This window comes from Dipteris shenzhenensis, chromosome 25 (assembly GCF_047967505.1).
Source record: "Dipteris shenzhenensis isolate YYH24624 ecotype China chromosome 25, Dip_SZ_1.0, whole genome shotgun sequence".
Lineage (NCBI taxonomy): Eukaryota > Viridiplantae > Streptophyta > Polypodiopsida > Gleicheniales > Dipteridaceae > Dipteris > Dipteris shenzhenensis.
Window position 1 is genome coordinate 48608657 of NC_141620.1, and position 17237 is coordinate 48625893.

At 40.6% G+C, this 17237-nt stretch overlaps 1 protein-coding gene across 1 annotated transcript; it reads left to right on the forward strand.

Annotated features, from left to right (window-relative positions):
• The first annotated feature begins 5385 nt into the window (after positions 1 to 5385).
• LOC147885993 (protein FMP32, mitochondrial-like) lies at positions 5386 to 16523 on the forward strand. The gene is made up of 9 exons (XM_087396292.1): positions 5386 to 6004; positions 6172 to 6303; positions 6536 to 6595; positions 12220 to 12296; positions 12394 to 12450; positions 12591 to 12657; positions 12774 to 12837; positions 15831 to 15905; positions 15993 to 16523. The coding sequence occupies exons 1-8, from the start codon at positions 5690 to 5692 to the stop codon at positions 15884 to 15886; spliced, it is 828 nt and encodes a 275-aa protein (XP_087252418.1). The 5' UTR covers positions 5386 to 5689; the 3' UTR covers positions 15887 to 15905; positions 15993 to 16523.
• Positions 16524 to 17237: the final 714 nt, after the last annotated feature.

Consider the following 17237-nt stretch of genomic DNA (forward strand, 5'->3'; position numbering starts at 1 on the left):
AGCAAACATAAAAACAACTAAATACTAATTTTTCTCTTTGGAGGCCAAACGATTACTAAGGCATACCCATTGAGGGCAGGCCAAAAATTCAGAATTTCGTCCATCTCCAAGAGGAACCTTCACTGCTCCAAGAGCCAACAGGCCGTCCTTCGGGGGAAATTTGCCAACCTAAAATTTAGAAAGCTACTGAAAAGACGTTCACATGGAAAGGACGACCAGGAGTAGCTAGGAGCTTGTCAAGCCACCCTAGGGTTAAATCCAGGAAGCCACTTAAAAGAAGCTCATAGGGTAAGGACCTAGGGAGGCTTGCAGGCGACCGTGAGTAGGTGGGCGCTTGTCAAGCCAACCTAGGCTTTTTTCCTGACATCAAGGGTAGTGAGAGCATTGAAAGAGACAACAAGTAATGGAGGTGACCAAAATCCATTTCCCTAGTTTCTCCAGTTTTCTACTCAAGCGATGACCTTGGCATTTTAGAACACCTCAACAAGCAGTTTTCTACTCAAGCGATGACCTTGATGTTTTAGCAGGGCCTCAACACGGTACTCAAGCTAGTAGACACGTAGTCCTAAAGACATAACACTTTTTTGAGGCGCTTATTTCACTTGATACTTAACAATGTTCTAAGAACCTTACTTTGCTTAGTTCACTTGATACTAAATACATAACAATGTTATAAGAACCTTACTTAGTGCATGTAAAGTACCTCCCATAGATCCTCAAGCACAATTATATTATATGTAACTTCATGTAGCCTCATTTTATATTCACACTCTTCTTAAGTAACCCACACATATGAGCAACAATTTTGAAGACCGAGATGATGGTTTGTCCTTCTAAGATTAAGTGCAATTACACACCACCTTGAGCCCACCCATGGTAGAGAAGGCTTGGGCATTTGGTCTATAAACACACCCTACCCGATATAGGAAGAGCGTAATAGAGGAGAGGCCCACATGGTTTTGGAAGGAGGCTTCCCGTTGGCAGCACAAGGCTATGTCAATGACATTGCTGGATGGTTTGGTAGGGGGTTGAGCTTGCCCACACTAATGGGCACTCCCTTTTTCTACAGCCAAGCACGTGAAGCCTAGTGGCAAACACATCAGGGCATGCCCCCTTGCTGGGCACTTGGTCTGCTCTACCCCTAAGATGGTGGTTTCTCCTCCTTCCCATCTTAGGATAGGCCCTTCATATAAAATTTGTGACCCATGAACTCATGTTAATACTTCATCCTAATGCATAGAGGGGTAGCTTTCCACTAAGACATAGCCATCTGAAAAGATTAGCCATTTTTAGGATGGTCATTGAGGACTTAATCTATGACTACTTTGCAAAGAGAGATTTCCTTTCCATTTGATCTAAGGAACTTAATGCATAGAGGGACAGCTTTCCACTAAGACATAGACATCTTAAAAGACAAGCTATTTTTAGGATGGTCATTGAGGACTTAATCTATGACTAGTTTGCAAAGACATATTTCCTTTCCATTTGATCTAGGGAACATCTTATTCTTTCAAGTCATTGCCTAAACTTTCAATTATTCTAATATGGGAATGAGGTGTAGCCACCACAAGCAAACATGATTTGGATGTGCCTTCCCCATAGAGAAAGTTTGAAATGTCACTACAATAGTCTCTTAATCCTCCCTCAATCTTCTTGCATAGAAAATTTGATGTGAGATACCAATTAGGAACTACCGATTGTCCCACAATGAAAATGGTGAGTCACATTAAGAAAAATGGCTTTACTTCCAAAGGAAATGAAAGTCGTCAATGTTTCTAGTTTGAAGGGGAACATCAACATCATGAAAAGAGAGAGAGAGAGAGAGAGAGAGAGAGAGAGAGAGAGAGAGGGCCTAGATTATACTACTTAAATATATTATGTGCTTCCTATGACCCTCCTATTCTTTTGTTGAAAGGGGACCCACAAACGAATTTTATTACCATAGCTTTCTTTGAAGTCTTGGTATCACGTCTTTTGATATAGCTTTCATTGTCATTGGCTTTGGAGTCTTGCTAATCACGCGTGTTGATTTCATTATCATTGGTTATTGACTCTTAAGTCTTACTATTCAAGACTTGGTAATGAATTCAATTGTCATCAAGATCTTTAATCATGCTAGGTACATAGGGTCTAGGTATGTATATCCTTGGGATCTCTGAATGGTACTCTCCAAGTTACAAGGGACCATGAAATCATGCAATGTGAGGCTAATTTTTAAAAAAGAATTGTGTGCATGCGTTGGTGTTTCCTATCTCTAGAGTAAACTATCTCCAATGCTCGACAATGCTAATTCAATTGCAAGATTAAAATAGGCTAATCTGAATAAGTGCAAAGGCCACCGACCTTAATACATAATAAACTACAGAGGTATACAACGCCTCATACAACACTACCTTTCATAAAGATCCTTGCTTCATATAATTATCATAGATAGATGTTATAGCCATGAGTAAGAGAATATCAAATTAACTAAATTTATTCATTGAGTGGGGTGCTCCCGAGCGGTATAGTCACGGAGGCTAGTTTGCTAGTTGTGGCCATTGGCCAGGTTTTTGTATGACTCATCTATTCCAGAAGTAGGTCATCTCACCTGTCACCATCCCACCAACATGAGAGAGTTAGTACAATGCATGATGCATGGGGAAGATAGGCTTTAATGAAGACCTAGTATAGCTATTATCCACTTCTAATTTACTAGAATCTAGAAGCATACCCCAGGGGGTCCACCTAGAAATATGTAAGTATACACATGAGAAAAAAGTTACATAATACTCATTTTTTATAATATAAATGGCAAAAAGGCATTTGTTATGTTGGAAATGGCATAAAAGGAAAACATAGTTGCCATTTCTTGTCTTAAATGGCATAAAAGTGTCATGTATGAGATTTTAAATGGAAAAAGAAAGTGATATAAAGGTGCTATTATGTATAAATACAAAAAAAAAGACAATAAATTTCCAATTATGGGATTAAAAAATGGCATTAAATTGGGATATTAATTGGATTCTAAATGGGTCAAAATGTTACATTAAAGTTATCATTTCAAGTTGTAATTTTTTTTTTAAACGTGACAAAAGTTAACATACCTTTTAAAGGGTGAATTGTATAAATTTTAGCATTTCATTTTGTTAAAGATATGATTCATTACTTGCTTAAAATTTCAAAATACATTTTATTAATATTAAAATAACATGAGAATTTATAAATAGATTATATAGAGAATTTTCCATAGTTTTTTTCTAAGGAATACATTTTTAAAAACAAATGAAGACACAATACTTTTTTAAAAATACTTATTAAACATTAAAAAAGTAAGTATAATATACATTGCCCAAAAAAATTTATATAGCATAAATACAAGTCACATCAAATAGTATTACATATAAGGTAGTACTTGGGGGGTTCACTCATAAATATGTAAGCAAAGCACATGGGTTCAACAAAAGGAGTTTCTTAAACCCGATTTTTACACATTTTTTACATATAAAAGGATATCAAATAAAGGGGGTTTTCATAGATTAAATAGAAAAGAGTGTGTTTTATTCATGATAAATTTATGGATAAAGGATTTTACAAATAGGCCTTGAACGCATGTGATATATAGGGTTTATACATAGTGACCCCCCTGAGAGATAGTACATCGAAGCATGGAGCAATTGAATCAAGTTTCACAAGTGTGACCTCTAATATAGAAGAAACTATAGAGTAGCACTCCATGTTAAAAGTTAGTTCTAAAATATATGACTAATTCAATTATCTAATTGGCTAGGTTCATGTCTCCTTGGAGAGCTAAGCTCCTTATTATTTACATCAGGAATACTCCATTTAGCCTCTTCAAGGATTTCATACATGAACTTCAAGGCATTTTATGGAACGTCTCATCTCTCATGACATTGAATGGTATACCATTTTTTACTAATGCTTTTGTCCATCTTAAGTGCTCTTCATGCACTTGTTGTCGAAGAAAACCATCCTTCATAGATGATTGTTCTCCCTTTTTTCTCTTCTTTACCTGACATACATTAGTCGCATCAAAACTCACTTGCAACTTGCTTGCTAGCAAATCTACATCACCTTCATGTATTGATACACCCCTTACATTTATTGGTGCTTCTCCTTCAACCATCTCATCAACCTCAGCACTCACATTAGGACTTGGACGATTCCTTATCAGGGTCGGATTAACCACTTTTTTCACTTTCTCTAAATAAGATTTGCATAACGGGAGAACATCAGACGGAGTGCATGAGCAAGCTTCAACATCACTGCCAATTCTAAGACTACTCAACTCTTAGCTGTTACGATGAACATGGATGATATCAGTGCATCCTTAATGGAAGAGAAGAAGAAGATAATATAAAGAACTTATAAATTTGTTGCAAAGCACATTAGAAGTAGAAAGCAGTGGAAAGGTACTCATCAAGTTATATTTCATTCATCGAGTTATATTTCATTCACATTAGATTATATTCTCACTAGAATATGATAATTCATTTTTTAATATTTTTAAATATTCTTTCAAAAAAAATGTAAATGCAAATTGTACTTCATTCATTCACAAACATGGATTCATTTCTATTGAAAGAATATTTCAAATTGCAAATCATTCATTCACATTCTATTTAAAGAATATTAAATATTTATTCAGAAGAAAGTGTAAGAATGAGTAATGAAAATTGAGAGACATGGATTCATTTCTATTGGAAGAATACACTCAAAGTGTAAATCATTCATTCGCATGCTATTGAAAGAATATTAAATATTCATTTTTGTGCTTCTTGGGGTGAAAATCTCCTATAACGAGCCGCACGCAAAGTAACCTCACTTAGATAGTCTGTTAGCTCTCTCTTATATGAAACTAATCTATCTATTTTGCTAGTAGACCTACTTATTTTTTCTCTCTCGTCCTTCTCTAAGTGCTTCTGAAGAGCAAACTCCTCCTTTTTGTCCTAGGTTAATGGAGCTCGATGTCTCTTTCTCTGCACTCTGTTCCCCTCGTTCTCGACGATCCAATCTTTGTTGATGACAATAGCTTCCTCCATGGAATTGATGACTTTTAAAAGATCCATGAAGCTTTAAGAGCCGATCTACCCATATTTGGATGAAACTATTGCAACACATTTATTACTTAAACAGTGGATGTCCGTCCTCTTGTGAACACAAGCACGGACAAGCCATTAAGGTTGGTAAAATTGGGCAAACGTGGACTTTGGGCGTTTACCTCGTCCAAGGAAGTATGTGAAAACCTCCTTTGTGGGAGGCCAAAAACTTGACCGAATGAACTACATTCTAAACTATGAATGAGCACAATCCAAAGTCAGATGAGGAATTGAAAGGCATGAACCTCAAACTTGGGATTTCTCTTGATTTATTCTTCCCTTTGAATTTCTGCACGGCTTCCTTCTACCTCACATCTCCTCTCATCTAATCTCATCTGCCAATTAGATTCACCAAATCCTCTCTCCTGTATTCCATAGCCTTGGCCACAGCACTCGACGATCAAATACAGCTTGCAGTTTTGAACGTAGAAGGCACCCAATTCGAGAAGGTGATCCTTCTGGCTGCTCCCCCGCGAGGTCTTTATATATACATACATATATATCCGCCTCTGGCACTTTTGTTCCGATTCCATTCACCTTGAACAAATTCCTGTGGCGTCGTTTCGAGGCCGAGTTTGCTCCCCACGTTGATGGGTTCTGCACCTCCCCGAAGTGTCGCCCTCCAACTTCTAAAGCTGTACGGTCTCTCTCGGGCGCCTCTTGTCCCTCCCCTCGACCTGCTCTCCAAAGAACCCACTTTCAGGCTCTTGCCCGCAACTCGGTTCTCCACCTTCGTCCAGGCCCGATCGCACCAGAGGCGCGCCGGGCTGCATCAGGCACATTCGACACAGTCGAATTGTTCGAGTTATTTGACCTTTCCAGGTCTTTGTATTAGACACGCATCGCAGCTTGCATCGGCTCCGAATGCCTCTAAGAGGGTTCTATTCGTGGATACTCTTGCATTGGTACGATATTTTGGATTATTGTAAATTCCCCCGCCCCCCTAAAACTCGGAAAGAATGAAAGGTTCCCCTTTACTTTTGCCTCTGACGTTCCTACATTTTAGGTGTTAGGCAGATCAGCCTAAATTGGTTTTTGCAAAACTGCAGATCTAACAGTGTTTATGCTTTAGGTCCGAAAGTTGGAGGCACAAGGTTTCACAGCTAAGCAGGCAGAGGCCATAACTGCAGCCATGACTGATGTACTCAATGACAGCTTGGAAAATGTTGCAGACTCTTTTGTATCCAAGTCTGAATTGCAAAGGGTATGTCATTCGCAATTGCCTTGCACTAGGTAATTGTTTTGTACATGATAGCTTAAAATCAACACGTATGCCTCTAGGTACATTGCACATGCATTCTATAGTATCGTGATAATGTCAATTGTTTGCTGACTTCAACAGTTCGTTGCTCAAAAAGATAATGCTGTCATTTTTCGGCCTTATGAGACTGTTCAATCGGCATGTGAACTTGTTTTTTCTTGTGGTACTTGCATAGGCTGACCTGATGCAAGAAGCTGCCCTATCCAAGCTGGAGGCAGATGTGCGAACGTCACAGGTACTGAGCCTATTAGTAGACGACATATGGTTTACTCACGCCTAGGTTAAACAATGCTTATGAGTGCTAAAGTATTAAAAGTCAGCTGTTTCTCTTGTTGCGTAGTGTGTGAGTGTTCCTTCTACACAGTCTAAGTTTTAAGAACAGCACCTATGCTAGAAATTGTGAAAGTGAGCAACATTTGGTCACAGTACCTTTTTAAGAAAGGCACAGGTGATGTAAACAAAGAGATTCTAGATAGTTTTTATGCTCTTTCCACTTATCTATACTTTTTTTGTCAGAGAAATAGGGCAACATAACGTTGCACCTATGCATCAGAATAGGGTTACACGGATCAATTCTACTCACAGGCTCCCCTTCTATACGTAGACGCAAGTTTAATGATAGAACGCACTTAGATCTGGAAAATAACTGAGCAAGATAGCGACAAAACTAGCATTTGTAAGGGAGGACCGGTCTACTGTGAAATGGTTACAACGAAGTACTCCTGTAGGCAGTCTAGATCCTGACATTTGCCCCTACAGCTGCACAAACTGAATACAACTATTGTGGACAAAATCTCTTATGACTGCTGGTCACTCTCTCCTTAGAACAAAATGGCCCTTACATGGAGAGCTAGTCTGTCCCTGTGCCCCAGCCCACCGACCAAACAAACAAATAGGCCCTTAAAGTGGGCCAAGTGATCTTAGATCCGGAAGGATGACCCCTGCTCCCCTACCTTGCTGCAAGTCATCCTCCCCCATGTCCTCTGATATGGGGGATCCCAGGTGGGGAGGGGACGTCTAATCCTGGAGACTATGTTGAGCAGGTTAAAGATCTTGTAGACAGAGGGCAGGAGCAGCATGTGTGCAAATTAAAGAATGCTCTATATGGATTGGAGCAGGCACAGAGAGCATGGTATCACAGGCACTTTCTTCAGAAAGGGTTAAGAGGTGCAGACCCGGTACCTGGGTTTTGTATGCCGTTGATATCATCATTATCTGCACATTAAGCATGTGAAGCAAGTGCTGGAAATTTTGAGGATGCATCAGCTTTATGCAAAAGCCAGCAAATGCACTTTTATGGTAAATGAGGTTGACCTAAGGCATATTGTGAGTAGATGTGGCATTCGGGTGGATCCTGCAAAGGTGAAATGCATCAAAGATTGGCCACAGCCACAAAATTTCACCCAGTTGAGAGGATTTTTAGGCCTTGCTTCGTTCTACAGGCGCTTTATTCACAAATTTGCCAAAAGGGCAGATCCTTTTAGTGACCTCTTGAAGAAGGATGCTTTTGGGTGGTTAAAGGAAGCACAACGCAGCTTTGAAGACCTGAAATTTGCTCTCACTCATGCACTTGTCTTGGTATGCCTTGATTTTTCGTGTCCTTTCATTGTGGAGGCAGATGCCAGTGGCAAAGGATGAACACAGGGTAATAGCCTTTGAAAGCAGGAAGTTTGATGCCAAAGAACTCAATTTCCATGTTTATGATCAGGAGATGTTGGCTATCTTGCATGCTTTCAAGAAATGGCATCACTATTTGTACGAAAGTAAAATTAAAGTGAAAACAGATCATAGGACACTCAGATTCTTCCTCACTCAGCCAAATTTGTCATATAAGCAGAAGAGGTGGTTGGCTGCAGTCCAATCCTATGATTTTGACATTGAGTACAAAAAGGGGAAGAAAAATGTGGTTGCAGATGCCTTATCTAGGATGTGAGCTTGCAATTTGTCTGCTATCTCTACAATATATCAGGAGTGGATTCATGGCATTTAGGAAGAGTATATGTAGAATTCTAAAGCAGCTCTCATATTTTTGGATTTGAAGAAGCCTTCTAGTCTGGGTCATCCGGGTTTCAAATTGCATAATGGGCTGTTGTGGTGCCAAGAAAGGATTTATTTAGTGCCAAGAAATGTACTCCTCTCCCATGGCTGGACATGCTGGTATCATTAAAACATATGAAAGAATCAAGTAGAGCTTTACCTTGGAAGGCATGTGGAGAGATGTGATTAAATACGTGGTTGAATGTTTGCCTTGCCAACAGAATAAAGTGGACAGCAAATTACTCGCAGGCCTCTTGCAGCCATTACCCATTCCAGAGGGCAAATGGATGCACATAGCAATGGATTTCATCATAGGATTGCCTTCTACAGAGAGGGGATGGGACAGCATCTTTGTTGTGGTGGATAGAATGACAAAACATGCCCATTTCATACCCACTAAGACCCGGTATTCAGCATCACAGGTTGCTTGGCAATTCATTGAACATGTCTTTAAGCATCATGGTTTCCCTAAGGAAATTGTCAGTGACAGAGATGCAAAGCTTATGGGTCACTTTTGGCAAGAGATATTTACAGCAGTGGGTACTTTACTCACACCTAGCACTGCTTACCATCCGGAGATTGATGGACCGTCGGAAAGGGTGAACAAATGGGTGGAGGAATATTTTTTCATGATACTCAAAAGTCTTGGGATAAATGATTGTCACTTGCTGAATTTTGTTACAATAGTACCAAGCATCTCTCCATTGGCATGAGCCCATTTGAGGCAATGTACAAATGCAAGGTCAGGATGCCTTCTTCAATTGGTGACATGGCTGTGAAAAATCAGCACGCATGGAATGACTTGGAGAGGATGAATGCCCTTTTACAATTGGCAAAAAGGAGTATGTAGGATGCCCAAGCCAAGCAGAAGAAATATGTGGATGAACGCAGGAGATATTTGTCTTTCAAAGAGTGAGATTATGTGGACAGCATGTCCATGTTCTTCTAGAGTTGCCACCTATGGATGAAGAGGGCCACATCCTCTATGTCCCGGAGTGCATCGTGGGTTTCAGAGACCATGTACTCCGAAACAAGGCCTGCGTAGTGTATCTTATCAAGTGGCGGGGACTCCCTGAGGATGAAAATTCATGGCAGCCAGAAAGCATTGTCTAGGACCACCCCTATCTCCTACCAGATTGATTAGTAGTGGCTGTTTGCTGCACTTTTGGACAGCCATGTTGTGAAATGTTGAGGGCAAAATTATATGGGAAGGGATGGCTGCAATGAAGGGAAAAAAGGCCCAAGTTAGAGGTCCTTTGGGTGGAAAAAGTGGAGGGACTATATAAGTTCCCATCCACCCCCTTCTATGGACCTTTTGATGTGACATCAAATCCTATCTACTCTTCCACCTCGTTCGTGCTACTTGCTCCCTACTCTCTCTTACACTCTCTCTTTCTTCCCTACTCTCTCTCTCTCTCCCCTACCTCATTCTCTTACTCCTGTCCCTCCTCTTTCCCCCTTTTCCGCGAACATGGATGTAGGAGTTGCATATAGGACTTGCATGTATAACTTGCATGTAGGACTTCCATGTAAAACATGCATGTAGGACTTTTCATGTTGAAGATGCATGTTGAGGATTCTTAAGGGAGATTATTTCTAGCCTTATGCAAGTACAAGCGGAGATTTTCCTCTACTCCACACATTTTGTGCTACCTAAGTCCATGTTGGCATAGAGACAACACTTGGGGAGCAGAGGGGGTGGCCGGAGTGCCTTGGGCTCCATGGTGGAGGCCAATTTGTACAGTATCATGCCCGGGGAAGTATTTAACATCGATGGGGTTCTAACTAGTGGCCTTGCTCTAGAGTGCGGAGTGGAGTGTTTGAGATAGTACTGCCTTTGTAGGAGTTCCCGCACCTGCTGTTGGCAATCTTCGTATTATGCGCGCAGTTAGCTATCAAGGGGTTGCTGAGCAGGATGGCTGGAGGGGGTGGGGCTTGGAGCTTTTCTTAGTCGTTTAGGGTCAGCCATTGGAACGGGTCCTATGGCTGCTGTGTCGGCCAGCTCATATCCAATAGGTGGTTGTTGCCCCAGCATGTGGTAAAGCACGGGCATATACAGCATCGGATTGCCTAGGACCTCACCATGCGTCTTGAGATCTTTCTGCATCTGTGTGCAGTAGTCATCCCAATTGGTGACCTACGGTGCTGCCAACCTTATGAGGATGTTCGGCACAATCGACTGTTGGTGGTGGTCCATGTGTTTGACTCGGGTCAACCATTGGAGCATGCGTGCCGATTTCTCTATCTTGGGCATTGTGATTTTAGAGAAGTGAATGCGGCCCTTGCTCTTCTTCCGGTCATAATTGTCGAGGGCCTCATGCAAGGATTTTTTGTGGGAATATTTGTCTGCAATGACGGGGAGGCCGAAGGTAGCGTTCACCATGTCTGGATTGAGGTGGTAGAAGTGGGGGGTGCCTATTGCATCACGGAGAATGCTGACGTTGGAGATCAATTTTCTTTTGCTCCTCTATCCCCTCTCTCCAAATCTGTCCCTATCCCCCTTTTCTACACTCCATCTCTGCTTTCTAACATTGTCTTCTACTTAAGTAGAATACAAGTTAGCATGGGAGTACGTGATGCTACATGGTTGAGGCTTCTTCCATAGAGATTCATATGCTATACAATGACAGTACAACTGTGTTTTGTGGCATCACAAGCTTTATATGTTTGGCAATGAATATTGTGTTGCATGCTAGGACCACACCATTGAAATGTAAATTTACTCAACCAGTTAAAATTTTACATAACAACAAATGGATCTTATCTTTGCACTAAATCAGCAGGTTGCTGATAGCTTCACCAAAGCACTTGTTTGAGTGGTGTGAGGACAGATCGGGGCTGCAAGATATACAATCGAGCATCAAGGGAGAGTGTAGGAGTTGATGCTCAGTTTTAATTAGCTTCCAGTGGCAGTTTTGGATGTGGTCATTTTTAAATTTTGACACTAGTCAAGTCCAGCTAGGGTAATTTATGATTAGAACTGACAATAGGTTTTTTAAATGCAATAGGTGGCACCACCATGTCATCAAAGGGTTGTGGAAACTCTAATTTTGATACATAGCTTTAGTTGTGTATAATCTTGCATGCACGTACATGCTTTTCTTCTCCGAATTGTAAGAGAAAGCTAATGAAATCTGGCTGATCCCTCCGTTCTCTTACATCATGATCCTCCCAACAAATAAACGATCTCAAGCAATCTTTTGAAACTCATGAAACAAAGGTTGTTGTCAAGAGTGGCTGAGTAGATTCATTTTGACGACGACTAAGATCCTTTTCAATCATCATGGCTAGACTTTATAAACCAATTTAGAGTTCTATTTATACTCGAGTGTTCTATTTCTACTCCACTCGAGTAATGCTGAATATTTACCTGCTTTAAAGTCTTAAAATCTCCATTTGAGGATTGCTTTTCTTGCAGACAATTCAGCATATCTATCCCATTCTCTCTTTTTATACTAATTGTTGACATGACCACAAGAGGTTGAAGTTTCTTGACCCATGCGTGTGGTTGGGTGGAAGCTCCTAGTGAGATCTAGAGTACTTGCAAAACTCACTATAAACATAGACCACGAGGAGAAGAGCTAGTGGTTTTGCCTTCTTGCCATAGGGTCAATACGTGCAGCCACCCCAAGCTTTCGGTCGAGACCATGTTGAGCATCCACACATTGGTGACATTATGTGCTGAGTGTTCACGGTAGGAGCACTATAGTTAGTCTCTTTGCTTTTTAAGTTAACTTTTTCACCATAAGCTCAATAGCAGATAATTTGAGTTCTTGTGCAAGACGACATAGTTTCGAGGATTCTTATGCATGTCATATGCAGGAGAATAGAATCTCATTGATACAGCGTGAGACTGAGAAATTACGGATTGATATCGACAAATTACGAAGTGAAATGAGGTTTGTATGATGTGAAAAAGCTCTAAGATCTTGTAAGTGTATAGTAGTATTACAATATAAACCAATATGTGGCCCGAATTAACTTCTATGCTTACAGGTACGAGATGGACAAAGTCACAGCAGGCCAGCGGTTGGACCTGAATTTAGAAAGGGGGTAAGGTATCACCTTAAACCAATGTTGCTGCTTTGACATATGTGCAGAACCCACGGAAACAATCTCGGTTTGAAATGCAGGATTATTTCAGATGTTAGGATTGGATGCTATCATTAATATAATCACTTTTTGGCATTTAGACGAATACGAGAGGAATTAGCAAATCAAAGTGCAGAGACGTCCAATTTGACGAATAAGCTTGACAAGGTGAGGTCTAATAGGTCCTCTTTCCTTTTAATTTGTACAGTCAGTCTTGGATAAAATCAAAGTGGAATCTTTTTGTGTGCAGAGCTAACACGTTTTTGGTTTATTATTGTAACCAGGAAATCTATGCTTTGAAAACACAGTTGGAGGCTTCAAAGTACGAGGTCATCAAGTACTGCATAGGTGTGTTTTCAACCATAAAGATCCATGCTGTGCTCATCTCTAAATTGATGGTGTCTAGCTGGGTGCAATCCTGCCATATATCTCAGTTTACCTAGTGTGCCACATTATATAAGCTGTGTATCAGTTATTCTGACAGAATATGAACATTTTAAATCCAGGATTTATCCGAACTAGAACTTAATTTGATTCTTGAATATTAGTTCGGATTTTTGAGTAGTGGAAGGGTGTAAGACATGCTTCTTATTCAACCACAAGCATGCTCTTAAAGAGCATGCAAGCTTATGGATAATTCCATAAGACGTCAAATCATATCATGCTATGCGTTTGAGTAGAGAGTAGAAGGGCGTAAGATGTTAAATCATATAAGCATGGATGTGAGGTTTGTGCCACATCACTTTTTAAACGGTCTCTTGCTAAACCGACTACTCGTCTTGGCCCGCTTTTTAAACCCTCTCTTGCTGCTCTTCAAGGAGGCATATTATGCCCAGATAAGTGTACAAATGTTCTTCGATAAATTGTAGGAACTGCCTAGGTCCATTTGCATACTTCTTTTGCTTAACGTGGGGCCCCTTTGTCTTCTTTTTTCTTTTTCGCCAATTGCAAGCGAACATCCTTCTTACTTTGAATCGCTGATTTTTTCAAAAGCCATAGTCTACTAAGAAACACATTCTAGCTTTCATTCATACATTTTTTACTTAGATAGATAGATAAATGCTTTGATGCTAATATGGTCCCCCTTAGAATGAAAATCCAAAATTCATAGTAGTTGGGAGACTATGAGTTGTGGAGAAAGAAGAGGGGTGAAAAGGAAGAGAGCAAGTGCCTCATTAACCCTAGGGGGAGGCAGAGTAAAGGTAGGATGGGAGGCATGCCAATTAAGGGGAAGAGGGGAATAATGGAGGGGGACATTAATAAAGGGGGGCATCAAAGAGGGAGGGGGCGTGGGATTGGGTGTCAGGGGAGGGGCCATTTATAATATTATGGCTCCCAATATATATTACGGTACTTTACAGCTTAGTCACGTGTGGGAAATCATAAATGGAAGATGAAGGGTTCGATGCTTTTCTTGAACCTTTGGAAAAGAAAGAAATAAACTTTATATAAAGCCTTCGAAATACCGAAGGGTCTATGAGAGTGAAAGAACTTGATACAATGAATTGAAGGGATGGAGCCTCTAAGCGGTGGGCATCAACACCGATAACGAATATAAAAAAGAGCCATAATCTTAATGATATTGATACATAAAGGGAAATCCTTGAAGCTCATGGTTGGCGGCTATGTGATCATCGACTAAAAAGTTCGTGGGACATTAAGCGTAAGTTGTTGTTGACGATGTATGGGGATGCAGTGGCATAAATCTTGTGATAGAGCATTGACGGCTGTTGGTACATGTGGTCCGTTGTGGTCTCCTAGCTATGGCCTTGTGGCGAACGAGTGCCGCCAATGTCACTCCCGTCAGCTGTGCAACTGGTCTGGCAAGCATGGAGGGAAGATCTCCTAGTTTGCTAGTGAGTCTACCGTGTCTCTTGCTCTGGTTCTCGGATCCACTGTCTCCTTCAGCCTTGCTGGTCAGTGCCATCTGTTTGGAAGAACTTAGTGATCATGCTTTGAGTGGAGTCTGGTCTAAGTGACCTGAGCAACTGCTTCCTTTGCCGGATGGCCTCATGGATGAAAGCTGCCAGACATCTCTGATCTGGGCAGGACAGGAAGCTAGATAGGGGTCCAAAGCCGTCTCTAAAGAGACAATGGTAGTGACCTTTGTCTTATAGTATACAAAGCATCTGAAAGTGAAATGCTTCTCCAATTCGATCTCCTGCTGGTCATATAAAGTGCAGATGCAACCCTCTCTAGGTATACCTTCTGCTCGTCCACTCTCAATTCAAAGTTGATATGATGAGACACGGAACTGCTCGATCGATATCCTCAATGAGTGGGGGGGGGTTGGATCCGTGTGTATCCTGGTGGATCAATGGAGAGAATCAGTGGTTTGGGTTTGAGAATAATATAGGTCATGAATACTCCACACGACATTATCCTAGCAGACTTTGCGGCGAGACACCCCCGACACAGATGTCTCATTCCAATTCATCATCTATTTGGACTGAGTCAGACAGTTTGGCTGGACAAATGCAGCTCAGCAGAGGCTACCACGGAGTGCCCTCTCATCTATACAACTCGTAGCTGAGGGAGATGAGCAGTGCTAGTATGTTCGAATCTCCAGATGGTTCCCATCATAGGGTGTGTGTTTCGATCAGTTATTGGCATGCCAGTACTCACTAGACATCCCTTTCTTGTGTCTGACATGCACAGCAAGAGATTTCAATGAAGATATCATCTATGCCTCCATCAAATTGGAGGTTATTCTTCCATTTGTTCTACATGCATAGCGAACTACAGTACAAAATTTGACAATCAAGGCAATGTACAGCCAAAATCCCATATTCCTACTTGCAAGTCTCAAGATCAACATTCCATCAACATTTATAGCAGTACCCCTAAAGGACTTACAGATCCTGCACGATGGTCAAGAAAAAATTTACAAATGAAGGTTATATAGACAATTGGTCTATGGAAAAGGGTGACCTCGTATCTCTATACTATTCCTATTCCGAAAAGAGAGAGTATGCAATTGTAAGTTCCTACAAACTACTTAGTCTCTCCAACAATAAAAGGCAATGACACATGTAGTCAGGATGAAGCCCTTCATCATTGGTTTGAGATGACCTGATGCAAATGATTGACAACTGTAACTAGAAGCAAGAGAATAATAAAGGGAAAACAGCGTCTGTTTGATGAATGGTTTTCGGATTGTCTCAGTTGCAAATAATACTTATTGCCTTTGTGCCCATCCCCTTGCTACTGGCATGTCTGTCTCTCCTTTGTGTGATTAATTTGCTGATGGGTAAATTTTTTAGTGCAAATTCATCTGGTGGTTTTAGATAATTTACATTGATGTTCTCAGCAATTAACACAAGCTTTTGTTAGTGCTGCAGGTACCATTGTTTCAGTCTTTGCTCTTGGTCTTGCTCTACTTCGCATTTTTAAATGAAGTCTTGCCAGCCATGCAGGTAATAAATTTTCGATAGCCACCTTACTTTCTGGCAAGTGCTGCGAGTGCAGAGATGTCTTACTACCTTTTCTACCCTTTTCTGCAGGCAAACTTGGACATTTTTCAATAATTTGCAACAACTAAAGTTTAATTTCAATTCTTTGCGCTGCAAAAGCACGCCCCACATTTCCTTCCCCTAAACAGGATTTCCAGCATACCCCACGTTTTTCCTAAAACAGGTTGATACTAAGTACCTGATATTCTGTTACATGACAAACAGAGGATTTCACTAAGAGATCTTTGAAAGAACTAGTGTCCTGTGCAGATCCAATACCTGTCACAAGCCACTATTAATATTCTAGGTGTCAGCTGTCATACAAGATGTTCATTTGTAATCTGCATCTTCTGAGGGAAGAAGTTGGTTCCTATCCGCATCTGTATGTGCATAATGCATTAAAGATATATCTTGGGGTGGAATTGACAGACATTTGCTCTCATACCTTTATTGTAAGGTTCAATCAGCAGCTCCTCCTTTTGATGTAGTGGCATGAGCTATTTAAGAAAAAACAAGGGACAAATATGGCACTCATGATCCAGAATTTCTTGAAACCCATATGGCAGCTTGTGCTTGGATGAAAATATGAGCATAGGTTTACTTACTAAGCTCCATGTCTCCTCTCTTTTTGCTCTTTGCCTTTCTTTTCTTGTGGCTTAACAAAATTTGTTATCAAAATATGTAAGAAAGGATATATTCTGAGTGAGTGCACGCACATTGAGATTGTGCGTGTGCTTGTGTGATTGCATGTGGGTGCATCTCTCTCTCTCTCTCTCTCTTTTCCATAGCAGCCAACCTTTGTACTTAAATCAACATAGGGCTACCAAAAATTAATTCCATTCCTTAATGTGGCTATTTTGAACCTAGATGATCTTGTTTTGTTATTGAGGGGATACTAAAGAGCCATTTGGTATTACAAACGGAAGAAAGTGATGAAGATGAACATTTAATGAATAGGATTTTTGTTGAGGAAATGGAGAAACTAGTTAGAAAGGTTCACCAAAGAAAGGATCTCTTCTTAATTGTCAACGTTGGGACCACTGCCCCTCCTTGCATGTATGCGGGTGTATATTTATTTGTAAATGTGTGCATGTGCACGCTTGCACTTGCATGCATGCACGCATGTGCACGTGAATCCACCATCTTTCAAGAAAAGAACTTTACATGCTAAATGACGTTTCATAGTATGTTCCTTATATAGATATGAAGTCTAATAACTTTCAGATTATTTGTTGCTATGTCATGTTTGTGACTACGAATTAGCATTTGAGGTTCATGATAATCCATAGTTCTATT